This window comes from Coregonus lavaretus (genome assembly GCF_964263955.1).
Source record: "Coregonus lavaretus genome assembly, chromosome: 24".
Classification (NCBI taxonomy): domain Eukaryota; kingdom Metazoa; phylum Chordata; class Actinopteri; order Salmoniformes; family Salmonidae; genus Coregonus; species Coregonus lavaretus.
In genome coordinates, this window is record NC_140011.1 from 14,636,849 (window position 1) to 14,652,267 (window position 15,419).

Here is a 15,419-nt window from a genome sequence, read left to right on the forward strand (position 1 = left end):
TTACAGATCCCCCCGGCACTTCTAACGTACCATACGGTCAAGCTGCTCCCACAACAGCTCAATAGGGTTGAGATCCGGTGACTGTGCTGGCCACTCCATTATAGACAGAATACCAGCTGACTGCTTCTTCCCTAAATAGTTATTGCATAGTTTGGAGCTATGCTTTGGGTCATTGTCCTGTTGTAGGAGGAAATTGCCTCCAATCAAGCGCCGTCCACAGGGTATGGCATGGCGTTGCAAAATGGAGTGATAGCCTTCCTTCTTCAAGATCCCTTTTACCCTGTACAAATCTCCCACCTTACCACCACCAAAGCACCCCCAGACCATCACATTGCCTCCACCATGCTTGACAGATGGCATCAAGCACTCCTCCATCATCTTTTCATTTGGTCTGCGTCTCACAAATGTTCTTATTTGTGATCTGAACACCCCAAACTTCGATTCGTCTGTCCATAACACTTTTTGCCCATCTTAATCTTTTTTTTTATTGGCCAGTCTGAGACATGGCTTTTTCTTTGCAACTCTGCCTAGAAGGTCAGCATCCTGGAGTCGCCTCTTCACTGTTGACGTTGAGACTGGTGTTTTGCGGGTACTATTTAACGAAGCTGCCAGTTGAGGACCTGTGAGGTGTCTGTTTCTCAAACTAGACACTCTAATGTATTTGTCATCTTTCTCAGTTGTGCACCAGGGCCTCCCACTCCTCTTTATATTCTGGTTAGAGACAGTTTGTGCGGTTCTGTGAAGGGAGTAGTACACAGCGTTGTACGAGATCTTCAGTTTCTTGGCAATTTCTCGCATGGAATAGCCTTAATTTCTCAGAATAAGAATAGACTGACGAGTTATTTGTTTCTGGCCATTCTGATTCTGTAATCGAACCCACAATTGCTGATGCTCCAGATACTCAACTAGTCTCAAGAAGGCCAGTTTTATTTATTCTTTAATCAGCACAACAGTTTTCAGCTGTGCTAACGTAATTGCAAAAGGGTTTTCTAATGATCAATTAGCCTTTTAAAATGATAAACTTGGATTAGCAAACACAACTTGCCATTGGAACACAAGACTGATGGTTGCTGATAATGGGCCTCTATACGCCTATGTAGATATTCCATTAACTACAATAGCTATTTACCACATTAACAATGTCTACACTGTTTACAATTTGATGTTATTTTAATGGACAAAAAAATTGCTTTTCTTTCCAAAACAAGGACATTTCTGAGTGAACCCAAACTTTTGAATGGTAGTGTACAGTGGGGAAAAAAAGAATTTAGTCAGCCACCAATTGTGCAAGTTCTCCCACTTAAAAAGATGAGAGAGGCCTGTAATTTTCATCATAGGTACACGTCAATTATGACAGACAAATTGAGAAATGTTTTTCCAGAAAATCACATCGTAGGATTTTTAATGAATTTATTTGCAAATTATGGTGGAAAATAAGTATTTGGTCACCTACAAACAAGCAAGATTTCTGGCTCTCACAGACCTGTAACTTCTTCTTTAAGAGGCTCCTCTGTCCTCCACTCGTTACCTGTATTAATGGCACCTGTTTGAAGTTGTTATCAGTATAAAAGACACCTGTCCACAACCTCAAACAGTCACACTCCAAACTCCACTATGGCCAAGACCAAAGAGCTGTCAAAGGACACCAGAAACAAAATTGTAGACCTGCACCAGGCTGGGAAGACTGAATCTGCAATAGGTAAGCAGCTTGGTTTGAAGAAATCAACTGTGAAAGCAATTATTAGGAAATGGAAGACATACAAGACCACTGATAGTCTCCCTCGATCTGGGGTTCCACGCAAGGTTTCACCCCGTGGGGTCAAAATGATCACAAGAACGGTGAGAAAAAATCCCAGAACCACACAGGGGGACCTAGTGAATGACCTGCAGAGAGCTGGGACCAAAGTAACAAAGCCTACCATCAGAAACACACTACGCCGCCAGGGACTCAAATCCTGCAGTGAAAGACGTGTCCCCCTGCTTAAGCCAGTACATGTCCAGGCCCATCTGAAGTTTGCTAGAGTACATTTGGATGATCCAGAAGAGGATTGGGAGAATGTCATATGGTCAGATGAAACCAAAATATAACTTTTTGGTAAAACCCAACTCGTCGTGTTTGGAGGACAAAGAATGCTGAGTTGCATCCAAATAACACCATACCTACTGTGAAGCATGGGGGTGGAAACATCATGCTTTGGGGCTGTTTTTCTGCAAAGGGACCAGGACGACTGATCCGTGTAAAGGAAAGAATGAATGGGGCCATGTATCGTGAGATTTTGAGTGAAAACCTCCTTCCATCAGCAAGGGCATTGAAGATGAAACGTGGCTGGGTCTTTCAGCATGACAATGATCCCAAACACACCGCCCGGGCAACGAAGGAGTGGCTTCGTAAGAAGCATTTCAAGGTCCTGGAGTGGCCTAGCCAGTCTCCAGATCTCAACCCCATAGAAAATCTTTGGAGGGAGTTGAAAGTCCGTGTTGCCCAGCGACAGCCCCAAAACATCACTGCTCTAGAGGAGATATGCATGGAGGAATGGGCCAAAATACCAGCAACAGTGTGTGAAAACCTTGTGAAGACTTACAGAAAACGTTTGACCTGTGTCATTGCCAACAAAGGGTATATAACAAAGTATTGAGAAACTTTTGTTATTGACCAAATACTTATTTTCCACCATAATTTGCAAATAAATCCTACAATGTGATTTTCTGGATTTTTTTTCCTCATTTTGTCTGTCATAGTTGACGTGTACCTATGATGAAAATTACAGGCCTCTCTCATCTTTTTAAGTGGGAGAACTTGCACAATTGGTGGCTGACTAAATACTTTTTTCCCCCACTGTATATGTGTTTGTTTTGGGCTTCGTCCCCATTGTTTTCCATGACGTACCCTGTGTTGGGTGGAGGAAATAAAATCCCTAATACGTATTCCTGCGCCTGTCTTCTAATCATTTTACAACGTGACAGAATAATCAACCCATAAAAATGGAGACAGCGGGAAAGGCCGAGCTGACGACCATCGTAGAGACTGTCCAGCATCACGAGGACTGTCTCTCCAGACTTGGCAGCGCCATGGACAGAGTGCTGGCAACCATCCTGCTGTTGGAGGGGAAAGTGCAGTTCCTCCTGTCTCCAGTACCGGTTCCGGCACCAGCCTCAACACGACCACTACCTGCCTCCGTCCCATCTGAGTCGGTCTGGTGAATACCCCTGTCCCTCCCGGAGCGCTTTGACGGAGCGCCAGCAAGATGCAAGGGATTGCTTCTGCAATGTGACCTGTACCTCGCTCGCTACGCCGAGGCTGTCTCTGGGAGAGACAGGGTTGCCACAGTCATCTCGGCACTGACCGGAAGGGCCCTGGACTGAGTGCCGCGGTCTGGGAAACGGGCGGACCGGAGGTCGAGTCCTACGAGCGCTTTACCCTCCTCTTCCACTCGGTGTTTGATCATCCTGTGGAGGGCCGAGAGGAGGGTGAGCGTCTACTCCGACTACGCCAGGGATCTAGGACCACCTCAAAGTTCGCCCTGGAGTTCCGGACCATTGTGGCCTCCACCAGATGGAACGAGTCGGCTCTGGTCACCGTTTTCTGCAGCGGACTGCAGGAGGAGGTACAGATGGAGTTAGCCTGTCGTGATGACAACCTGTCACGCTACCAGCTTATCAGCATGGCGATCCGGTTGGACAACCTCCTGCGGTTCCGACGAAGAACTGTGCGGAATCCGGAGCCCATGGCTACACCTGCTCCGTGGCCAGAGCCGATGGAGGTGGGCTCTGCACGTTTGCCCGAGGCAGAGCGTAGGAGGAATCTGGGTTGGTCGCAGGAGTGTCAGGGGAGGTGTCTCGCAGTGTCTGTCAACACCACTACGGTGGAAAGTCCGGACCATGCCACTCAAGTAAATTTACCGGAGGAATACCAGGGTTTTCTCTAAGACCCAGGCTACACGCCTGCCTCCTCATCGCCCCTGGGACTGAGCCATTGACCTGCTGTCTGACGCAGCCCTCCCGAGAGGACACGTACACTGGGGAGAACAAGTATTTGATACACTGCTGATTTTGCAGGTTTTCCTACTTACAAAGCATGTAGAGGTCTGTAATTTTTTATCATAGGTACACTTCAACTGTGAGAGACGGAATCTAAAACACAAATCCAGAAAATCACATTGTATGATTTTTAAGTAATTAATTTGCATTTTATTGCATGACATAAGTATTTGATACATCAGAAGCAGAACATCATATTTGGTACAGAAACCTGTTTGCAATTACAGAGATCATACGTTTCCTGTAGGTCTTGACCAGGTTTGCACACACTACAGCAGGGATTTTGGCCCACTCCTACATACAGCCCTTCTCCAGATCCTTCAGGTTTCGGGGCTGTCGCTGGGCAATACGGACTTTCAGCTCCCTCCAAATATTTTCTATTGGGTTCAGGTCTGGAGACTGGCTAGGCCACTCCAGAACCTTGAGATGCTTCTTACGGAGCCACTCATTAGTTGCCCTGGCTGTGTGTTTCGGGTCGTTGTCATGCTGGAAGACCCAGCCACGACCCATCTTCAATGCTCTTACTGAGGGAAGGAGATTGTTGGCCAAGATCTCACAATACATGGCCCCATCCATCCTCCCCTTAATACGGTGCAGTCGTCCTGTCCCCTTTGCAGAAAAGCATCCCCAAAGAATGATGTTTCCACCTCCATACTTCACGGTTGGGATGGTGTTCTTGGGGTTGTACTCATCCTTCTTCTTCCTCCAAACACGGCGAGTGGAGTTTAGACCAAAAAGCTCTATTTTTGTCTCATCAGACCACATGACCTTCTCCCATTCCTCCTCTGGATCATCCAGATGGTCATTGGCAAACTTCAGATGGGCCTGGACATGCGCTGGCTTGAGCAGGGGGACCTTGCGTGCGCTGCAGTATTTTAATCCATGACGGCGTAGTGTGTTCCTAATGGTTTTCTTTGAGACTGTGGTCCCAGCTCTCTTCAGGTCATTGACCAGGTCCTGCCGTGTAGTTCTGGGCTGATCCATCACCTTCCTCATGATCATTGATACCCCACGAGGTGAGATCTTGCATGGAGCCCCAGACCGAGGGTGATTGACCATCATCTTGAACTTCTTTCATGTTCTAATAATTGCGCCAACAGTTGTTGCCTTCTCATCAAGCTGCTTGCCTATTGTCCTGTAGCCCATCCCAGCCTTGTGCAGGTCTACAATTTTATCCCTGATGTCCTTACACAGCTCTCTGGTCTTGGCCATTGTGGAGAGGTTGGAGTCTGTTTGATTGCGTGTGTGGACAGGTGTCATTTATACAGGTAACGTGTTCAAACAGGTGCAGTTAATACAGGTAATGAGTGGAGAACAGGAGGGCTTCTTAAAGAAAAACTAACAGGTCTGTGAGAGCCGGAATTCTTACTGGTTGGTAGGTGATCAAATACTTATGTCATGCAATAAAATGCAAATAATTACTTAAAAATCATACAATGTGATTTTCTGGATTTTTTTAGATTCCGTCTCTCACAGTTGAAGTGTACCTATGATAAAAATTACAGACCTCTACATGCTTTGTAAGTAGGAAAACCTGCAAAATCGGCAGTGTATCAAATACTTGTTCTCCCCACTGTATATCCCCTCTCCTACGCGGAGACCGAGGCCATGAAGACCTATGTACAGGAGAGCCTCCAGCAGGGTTTTATCCGCCCCTCTACATCACCAGCCTCCTCAATATTATTTTTTATTAAGAAGAATGATGGGGGACTGCGCCCCTGCATTGATTATCGAACACTGAACAAAGTCACCGTTAAGTTCAGCTATCCTTTACCCCTCATCCCAACCATCATCGAACAAATGCACGGGGTGCAGTACTTCACGAAACTGGACTTCAAATCAAATCAAATTTTATTGGCCACATGCGCCGAATACAACAGGTGCAGACATTACAGTGAAATGCTTACTTACAGCCCTTAACCAACAGTGCATTTCTTTTTAACAAAAAAAGTAAAAATAAAACAACAAAAAAAGTGTTGAGAAAAAAAGAGCAGAAGTAAAATAAAATAACAGTAGGGAGGCTATATATACAGGGGGGTACCGGTGCAGAGTCAATGTGCGGGGGCACCGGCTAGTTGAGGTAGTTGAAGTAATATGTACATGTGGGTAGAGTTAAAGTGACTATGCATAAATAATTAACAGAGTAGCAGCAGCGTAAAAGGATGGGGTGGGGGGGCAGTGCAAATAGTCCGGGTAGCCATGATTAGCTGTTCAGGAGTCTTATGGCTTGGGGGTAGATGCTGTTGAGAAGTCTTTTGGACCTAGACTTGGCACTCCGGTACCGCTTGCCGTGCGGTAGCAGAGAGAACAGTCTATGACTAGGGTGGCTGGAGTCTTTGACAATTTTGAGGGCCTTCCTCTGACACCGCCTGGTATAGAGGTCCTGGATGGCAGGAAGCTTGGCCTCAGTGATGTACTGGGCCGTACGCACTACCCTCTGTAGTGCCTTGCGGTCGGAGGCCAAGCAGTTGCCATACCAGGCGGTGATGCAACCAGTCAGGATGCTCTCGATGGTGCAGCTGTAGAATTTTTTGAGGATCTGAGGACCCATGCCAAATCTTTTCAGTCTCCTGAGGGGGAATAGGCTTTGTCGTGCCCTCTTCACGACTGTCTTGGTGTGTTTGGACCATGATAGTTCATTGGTGATGTGGACACCAAGGAACTTGAAGCTCTCAACCTGTTCCACTACAGCCCCGTCGATGAGAATGGGGGCGTGCTCAGTCCTCTTTTTTTTCCTGTAGTCCACAATCATCTCCTTTGTCTTGGTCACGTTGAGGGAGAGGTTGTTGTCCTGGCACCACACGGCCAGGTCTCTGACCTCCTCCCTATAGGCTGTCTCATCGTTGTCGGTGATCAGGCCTACCACCGTTGTGTCGTCTGCAAACTTAATGATGGTGTTGGAGTTGTGCCTGGCCATGCAGTCATGGGTGAACAGGGAGTACAGGAGGGGACTGAGCACACACCCCTGAGGGGCCCCCGTGTTGAGGATCAGTGTGGCAGATGTGTTGTTACCTACCCTTACCACCTGGGGGCGGTCCGTCAGGAAGTCCAGGATCCAGTTGCAGAGGGAGGTGTTTAGTCCCAGGATCCTTAGCTTAGTGATGAGCTTAGAGGGCACTATGGTGTTGAATGCTGAGCTGTAGTCAATGAATAGCATTCTCACGTAGGTGTTCCTCTTGTCCAGGTGGGAAAGGGCAGTGTGGAGTGCAATAGAGATTGCATCATCTGTGGATCTGTTGGGGCGGTATGCAAATTGGAGTGGGTCTAGGGTTTCTGGGATAATGCTGTTGATGTGAGCCATGACCAGCCTTTCAAAGCACTTCATGGCTACAGACGTCAGTGCTACGGGTCGGTAGTCATTTAGGCAGGTTATCTTAGAGTCCTTGGGCACGGGGACTATGGTGGTCTGCTTGAAACTTGAGGAGTGCCTACAATCCGGTGCGCATTCGTGCAGGCGACTAATGGAAAATTGCCTTTTCCACGACCACGGGACATTACGAATATCTCGTAATGCCCTTTGGCCTGTCTAATGCTCCTTCAGTCTTCCAGGCCTTTATTAACGAAGTGTTTTGGGACATGCAGGGATGGGGTGTAGTTGTTTATATAGACAACCTTTTGGTCTATTCTGCTGACCGAGCCCAGCATGTCTCGTTAGTCAGGTCTGTGCTGGGAAGACAGTTGGAGCATAATCTCTATGTTAAACAAGATAAATGTTTGTTTTTCCAGCGGTCCGTGTCCTTTTTGGGCTACCTCATATCCACGGAGGGAGAGGAGATGGAGGAGCAACGTGTCAGCGCAGTCAGGTCATGGCTCATCCCCAACTCTGTGAAAGCAGTCCAGCGATTCCTGGGGTTCGCCAACTATTTCCGGAGGTTCATCCGTGGCTTCAGTACGGTGGTCACGCCTCTTACCTCCCTGCTGAGAGGAGGTCCCCAGCGGCTTCGTTGGACGGCGGAGGCGGAGAGGGCGTTCGAGACGCTGAAGGCACGCTTCACCACTGCTCCCGTGATGGCACATCCCAACCCCTCACTCCCCTTCATCGTCGAGGTGGATGCCTCCGATGTAGGAGTCGGGGCAGTGCTGTCTCAGCGCACTGGAACCCCTCCAAAAATGCAGCCCTGCGTAAGGGACCGGCGGTCAAGAAGGCTCTGAAGGCGTGGATGCACTGGCTGGAGGGGTCCAAACACCCTTTCCTGGTGTGGACGGACCACCGCAACCTGGAGTACATCAGGGCAGCGAAGAGGTTAAACCTGAGACAGGCCAGGTGGGCTCTATTCTTCACCAGGTTCCGATTCACGCCAGGCTTTGGCCAGGCTCGAAGAACATGAAGGCGGACGCCCTGTCTCGCTTCTACGACACAGAGGAGAGGCAGGGAGAGGAGACCCCCATCGTCCCTCCGTTCCGTATCATCGCACCAGAGGTGTGGGATGGGGACACCGACATACGGCAGGCCCTGCGTACGGAACCCGCACCTGCACAGTGCCCGGAGAACCGTGCCCACGGGTATGGGGGACCACCTCCTTTGTTTGTTTTGGGCTTCGTCCCCGTTGTTTTCCATGACGTACCTTGTGTTGGGTGGAGTAAATAAAACCCCTAATAAGTATTCATGCGACTGTCTTCTAATCTTTATACAACGTGACAGAAACTCCCCAAATAAAGGTGTGCCAAGCTTGTAGCGTCATACCCAAGAAGATTCGAGGCTGTAATCACTGTCAAAGGTTCTTCAACAAAGTACTGAGTAAAGGGTCTGAATACATATGTAAATGTGATATTTACAGTTTTTATTTTTTTATAAATTTGCTAAAATTTATAAAAACCTGTTTTTGCTTTGTCATTATGTGGTATTGTGTGTAGATTGATGAGGGGAAACAACTATTTAATCAATTTTAGAATAAGGCTGTAACGTAACAAAATGTGGAGAAAGTCAAGGGGTCTGAATACTTTCCGAATGCACTGTATGTCTCAAGTTTTGAGGGAGCGTGGAATTAGCATGTTGACTGCAGGAATGTCCACCAGAGCTGTTGCCAGAGAATTGAATGATAATTTCTCTACCATAAGCCTCCAACGTCGTTTTAGAAAATTTGGCAGTACGTCCAACCGGCCACACAACCACAGACCACGTGTAACCACGCCAGCCCAGGACCTCCACATCTGGCTTCTTCACCTGCAGGATTATCTGAGACTAGGCCCCCGGACAGCTGATAAAACAGTGGGTTTGCACAACCGAAGAATTCCTGCACAAACTGTCAGAAACCGTCTCAGGGAAGCTCATCTGCAAGCTCGTCGTCTTCACCAAGTTTTTAACCTGACTGCAATTTGGCGTCGTAACCGACTTCAGTGGGCAAATTCTCACCTTCGATGGCCACTGGCAAACTGAAGAAGTGTGATGTTCATGGCTGAATCCCAGTTTCAACTGTACTGGGCAGTATGGCGTTGTGTGCTGATGTCAACGTTGTGAACAGAGTGACCCATGGTGTGGTGGGTTTATGGTATGGGCAGGCATAAGCTATGGACAACGAACACAATTGCATTTTATCGATGGCAATTTGAATGCACAGAGATACCGTGATGAGATCCTGAGGCCCATTTTCGTGCCATTCATCTGCCGCCATCACCTCTTGCTTCAGCATGATAATGCACGGCCCCATGTCGCAAGGATCTCAGTTGGTAGAGCATGGCGCTTGCAACGCCAGGGTTGTGGGTTCGTTTCCCACGGGGGGCCAGTATGAAAATGTATGCACTCACTAACTGTAAGTCGCTCTGGATAAGAGCGTCTGCTAAATGACTAAAATTAAATAAATAAAAATAAATGATCACTACACAATTCCTGGAAGCTGAAAATGTCCCAGTTCTTCCATGGCCTGCATACTCACCAGACATGTCACCCCTTGAGCATGTTTGGGATGCTCTGGATCGACATGTACGACAGCCTATTCTAGTTCCCGCCAATATCCAGCAACTTCACACAGCCATTGAAGAGGAGTGGGACAACATTCCACAGGCCACAATCAACAGCCTGATCAACTCTACGTGAAGGAGATGTGTCGCGCTGCAAAAGGCAAATGGTGGTCACACCAGACATTGACTGGTTTTCTGATCCACGCCCCTATCTTTAAGGTATCTGTGACCAACAGATGCATATCTGTATTCCCAGAGATGTGAAATCCATAGATTAGGGCATAATTAATTTATTTCAATTGACTGATTTCCTTATATGAACTGTAACTCAGTAAAATCTTTCAAATTGTTGCAAGTTGCGATTATATTTATTGTCAGTGTAGATATCTTTGTTAGAAAGAATACTATATTTCCCTTGATGGAGTGATGCTGAATGTAAAAAATGGCTAAATTTACCCCACTCTACCCTACAGGTGATAACCTCATTGAGATTAAAAACAAATCTCTTTCAAATGTTATAATGTTATACAAATAGGATCAGGAGATCTGTCAAATTTAGGACCAGAGACAACGCTGAGATTCCCAAGGATAGGAGTCAGAAGAGGGAACAGAACAGCGCTGGGCTTTGGCATGCACATGCAAACATCTGACTCACCACCTGTCAGAGACAGCAGATGAAAGGCAACGGCTAGCTAGCCTAGCGTAGCGCAGGTCAGAACGCAGCTAGCTTGGCATGTAGCTATTAATAGCCCTGGCGGTGCCTGGCTGCTAGCCCTCTCAGGCCTTAGCAAGGGATGCTTATTGTAGCTTAGCGCTAGCTTAGCTTAGCATGAACACTAGCTCTTAGCCTACAACCCTATTGAGCACCACGTGCTCGTGGGCAAGCCAAAACAATACTACATACAGGCCACTATAGACTACAGATGTCACAAATGCCAAAACAATGCTAGTATACCAAAGCAATTTAGAGTAGGTCCACAGACATTAGACAACTTCTCTTACTCACATGGTACTGTACATACACTGTAGAGTGGACAATCAATGACTACCACATAGCATAGTGCTGTTTGTCAAACTGGTACAGAACACGTGAGGCCAACATTTTAAAATAAAATTTGTAACATGCTGTCACACCCTGGCGCTGGGACTCTATATGTTGAGCCAGGGTGTGTTCGTTCTATGTGGTGTAATTCTATGTTGGGAGTTCTAGTTTGTTTATTTCTATATTGGCCTGAGTGACTCCCAATCAGAGGCAACGAGTGTCAGCTGTGGCTGGTTGTCTCTGATTGGGAGCCATATTTAAACTGTCTGTTTTTCCCTTTGTGTTTGTGGGTTCTTGTTCCAGTTGGTTTTGTGTTTTATACCGTGGACTTCACGAGTCGTTTGTTGTTTTGTTTATTGTCAGTATTTATCGCTAATGATAAATAAACATGTTCGTTCATCACGCTGTGCCTTGGTCCTCCTCTCTTAACGACGATCGTGACAGAAGAACCCACCATACAAAGACCAAGCAGCGTGTCCAGGAGCAGGCAGACTGGACATGGGAGGAAGCGCCGGGAAAGGAGATAGAGAGGTTGGCGATGGCCCAGGTGGGCAAATCGTGGTCCTGGGAGGACATGCTCGGGGGCAAAGGGCCATGGGCTAGGATTAAGGCCCTGGCGAGAGAGGAGCAGCGGCGTCAGCAGTGTCATCGTCGGACGGACGAGAGGCAACCCCAGGGCGATTTGGAGAGGAGGCCACCGGGTTTGGGGGGCCAGAAGGCAGGTTGGCGGAGCCTGGATGGAGAGCGGAACCAACTTCCCGTACTCAGGCATGGCAGCATGGGACTGGGCAGGTTCCGCGGTATGCGGAGCGGCGTTCTGTGCCACGAGTGGTCCGGCATAGTCCTGTACGAGCACCCCGCACGTGTCGTGCGAAGGTGGGTATGCAGCCAGGACGGAGTGTGCCGGCTCAGCGCTCGTGGTCTCCAATGCCTCTCCTCGGTCCCGGATATCCTGCGCCAGTGTCACGTGCTGTTATGCCAGTACGGGTACACAGCCCTGTGCGTCCTGTGCGGATGCCTCACACAGAGTGTGTGAAGATAGGCATTCAGCCAGGACGGGTTGTGGCCGCACTTCACTCCAGGTCTCCTATCCGTCTCCACAGCCCGGCCCGGCCTGTTCCGGCCCCTCGCACCAAGCCTACGGTGTGCGTCGCCAGCCCGGTCCGGCCTGTTCCTGCCCCTCGCACCAAGCCTACGGTGCGCGTCGCCAGCCCGGTCCGGCCTGTTCCTGCCCCTCGCACCAAGCCTACGGTGCGCGGCGCCAGCCCGGCCCGGCCTGTTCCTGCCCCTCGCACCAAGCCTACGGTGCGCGTCGCCAGCCTGGCCCGGCCTGTTCCTGCCACTCGCACCAAGTCTACGGTGCGCGTCGCCAGCCCGGCCCGGCCTGTTCCTGCCACTCGCACCAAGTCTACGGTGCGCGTCGCCAGCCCGGCCCGTCCTGTTCCTGCCACTCGCACCAAGCCAGGGGTGCGAGTCGTCAGCCTGGTCCAGCCAGTTCCTGCCACTCGCACCAAGCCAGGGGTGCGAGTCATCAGCCTGGTCCAGCCCGTTCCTGCTACTCGCACCAAGCCAGGGGTGCGAGTCGTCAGCCTGGTCCAGCCCGTTCCTGCCACTCGCACCAAGCCAGGGGTGCGAGTCGTCAGCCTGGTCCAGCCCGTTCCTGCTACTCGCACCAAGCCAGGGGTGCGAGTCGTCAGCCTGGTCCAGCCCGTCGCTGCTCCACGCACCAAGCCAGGGGTGCGAGTCGTCAGTCCGGTGAGGCCCGTTCCGGCTCCACGCACCAAGCCAGGGGTGCGCATCGTCAGCCCGGTCCGGTCCGTTCCTGCTCCACGCACCAAGCCAGGGGTGCGTATCGTCAGCCCGGTCCGGCCCGTTGCTGCTCCACACACACCAAGCCAGGGGTGCGCATCGTCAGCCCGGTCCGGTCCGTTCCTGCCTCACGCACCAAGCCAGGGGTGCGCGTCGTCAGTCCGGCACAACCCGTGCCTGGGTCACCGGTGCCTAATCAGGTACCGGTCAACTGCTCCACAACGGAGCTGAAGCTATCCGCTCATACTACGTCCAGTTCAGCTCCAGCCAGCGGGGCCAGACCGGACCAGGGGCGTTATGGGGGGACTATTGGAGGGTGGTGGGCAAGCCCGGAGTCAGAACCGCCGCCGAGGAGGAATGCCCACCCAGCCCTCCCCTGTTTTGCTCTGGTTGAGGCGCGGTCGCAGTCCGCGCCTTTAGGGGGGGGTACTGTCACACCCTGGCGCTGGGACTCTATATGTTGAGCCAGGGTGTGTTCGTTCTATGTGGTGTAATTCTATGTTGGGAGTTCTAGTTTGTTTATTTCTATGTTGGCCTGAGTGACTCCCAATCAGAGGCAACGAGTGTCAGCTGTGGCTGGTTGTCTCTGATTGGGAGCCATATTTAAACTGTCTGTTTTTCCCTTTGTGTTTGTGGGTTCTTGTTCCAGTTGGTTTTGTGTTTTGTACCGTGGACTTCACGAGTCGTTTGTTGTTTTGTTTATTGTCAGTATTTATCGCTAATGATAAATAAACATGTTCGTTCATCACGCTGCACCTTGGTCCTCCTCTCTTAACGACGATCGTGACACATGCGGCAAATACAAGTGTAGAATTTACCGTGAAATGCTTACTTACGAGCCCTTTCCCAACAATGCAGTTAAGAAGTAAGAAAATTAACAAATAGATCGAAAGAAAATAGTAAGAATAAAATAACCCAATAAAATAACAATAACAAGGCTATATACAGGTTATATACAAGGAGTACTGATACTGAGTCAGTGTACTGGGGTACGAGGTAGTTGGGGTGATTGATTGAGTTAATATGTACATGTAGGTTTGGTTAGGTGATTGATTGAAGTACTATGCACATTTAGGTAGGGGGTGAATAGCAGAAAGTCCAGGTAGCCATTTAATGAACTGTTCAGCAGTCTTATGGGTTTGGGGTAGAAGCTGTTCAGGAGCGTTTTGGCCCCAGACTTGTTGCTACGGTACCGCTTGCCTTGTGGTAGCAGAGAGAACAGACTGCGACTTGGGTGGCTGGAGTCTGACCATTTTTAGGGCCTTCCTCTGACACCGCCTGGTATAGAGGTCCTGGATGGCAGGGAGCCTTGCGGTCGGATGCCGAGCAGTTGCCACACACATTGCACTGCAATGAAAGGCATCATACAGTAGAAGACAAATGGTCTTCACATGGCTGTCCCTGAACCACTTGATGCTGCATGTGTACCATATAGCTACAATGCTAGCGTCTAAGGGAAAAGCACAGGAGACACCACATGCCTTCCATAGAGCATAGAGCTGCCATTGATCCACAAGACCTTGAGGCCATACGAGTTACATCATACTGGAGTTATGTGATACTTGACAGAAAAAATGGGGGAGATCAATAGTTGTTTTTCTCTCTTCTTGACAGGGTATATATTTATCTTATGTAAACACAGTTGAAGAATAGATCATGTAGCTAACTATCAATCATTAAGACCACCATGACTGCTCTGGTTACATGAAACATAACAATAACTTCCATGCCTGTTTGCCTAACTAGTGGCTGGATGGCTCACCTGTTTGTTGTTGTCACTGTGGGGCCTCCTGACGGACACAAAATGGCGGATCTTTCTGTAAAGAGATAGAAAGTAAAGCATATTAGATTGAGAACCATATGTAACCAGTGAACCTCCAGTTACCAGTTAACAACCTGTCAACCACCAGTTAACCATTTACACAACCAGTTAAAAACCAGTTAACAACCAATTAACTGTAAGCGGTTGTCCAAGAAGGAAGACCAGTGGCGTGTATTCATGGATGCCAAGGGAAGCCAGGCTTCCCCAAATATTTGACCAATATTTGTTTATAAATAATACAATCATTTATATTTTGTCTCTCTGTGTTTTCATAATTTTCCGTCAATTCGCAAGTGGCTGAATCTCACCGGAAAAATCATCTGAGCGAGGGAAACAGTGCCCCTCTGTCTCAGTATGTGTAGCCCATGTACAGTGGGGAAAAAAGTATTTAGTCAGCCACCAATTGTGCAAGTTCTCCCACTTAAAAAGATGAGAGAGGCCTGTAATTTTCATCATAGGTACACGTCAACTATGACAGACAAAATGAATTTTTTTTCTCCAGAAAATCACATTGTAGAATTTTTTATGAATTTATTTGCAAATTATGGTGGAAAATAAGTATTTGGTCAATAACAAAAGTTTCTCAATACTTTGTTATATACCCTTTGTTGGCAATGACACTAAGTCTTCACAAGACTGGGTGGGTTATGGGCTGGTGGAGCGATCCGGGGTGCCCAGGAGGGACATTCTGGACCCAGGGCTGATACAGCATTCCGTCGCCTCCACTCGGAGGCGCCGAGGTGAACGGCTGGGGCCGTTCGTCGGGGGGGGCGCTGTTACAGGAGTGGGTCCCACTGAACCCTGATGGGG

General features: G+C 48.9%; 1 protein-coding gene across 1 annotated transcript in view; it reads right to left on the bottom strand.

Annotated features, from left to right (window-relative positions):
* Positions 1 to 15,419, bottom strand: part of LOC311099413 (high affinity cAMP-specific and IBMX-insensitive 3',5'-cyclic phosphodiesterase 8B-like) — a gene marked incomplete at its 5' end in the record, with an annotated part of 95,444 nt that overhangs the window by 31,504 nt on the left and 48,521 nt on the right. Inside the window, one exon of the mRNA XM_084140106.1 lies at positions 14,550 to 14,604. Coding sequence (XP_083996232.1) covers positions 14,550 to 14,604 — 55 coding nt within the window. The remainder of the gene's footprint in view (positions 1 to 14,549; positions 14,605 to 15,419) is intronic.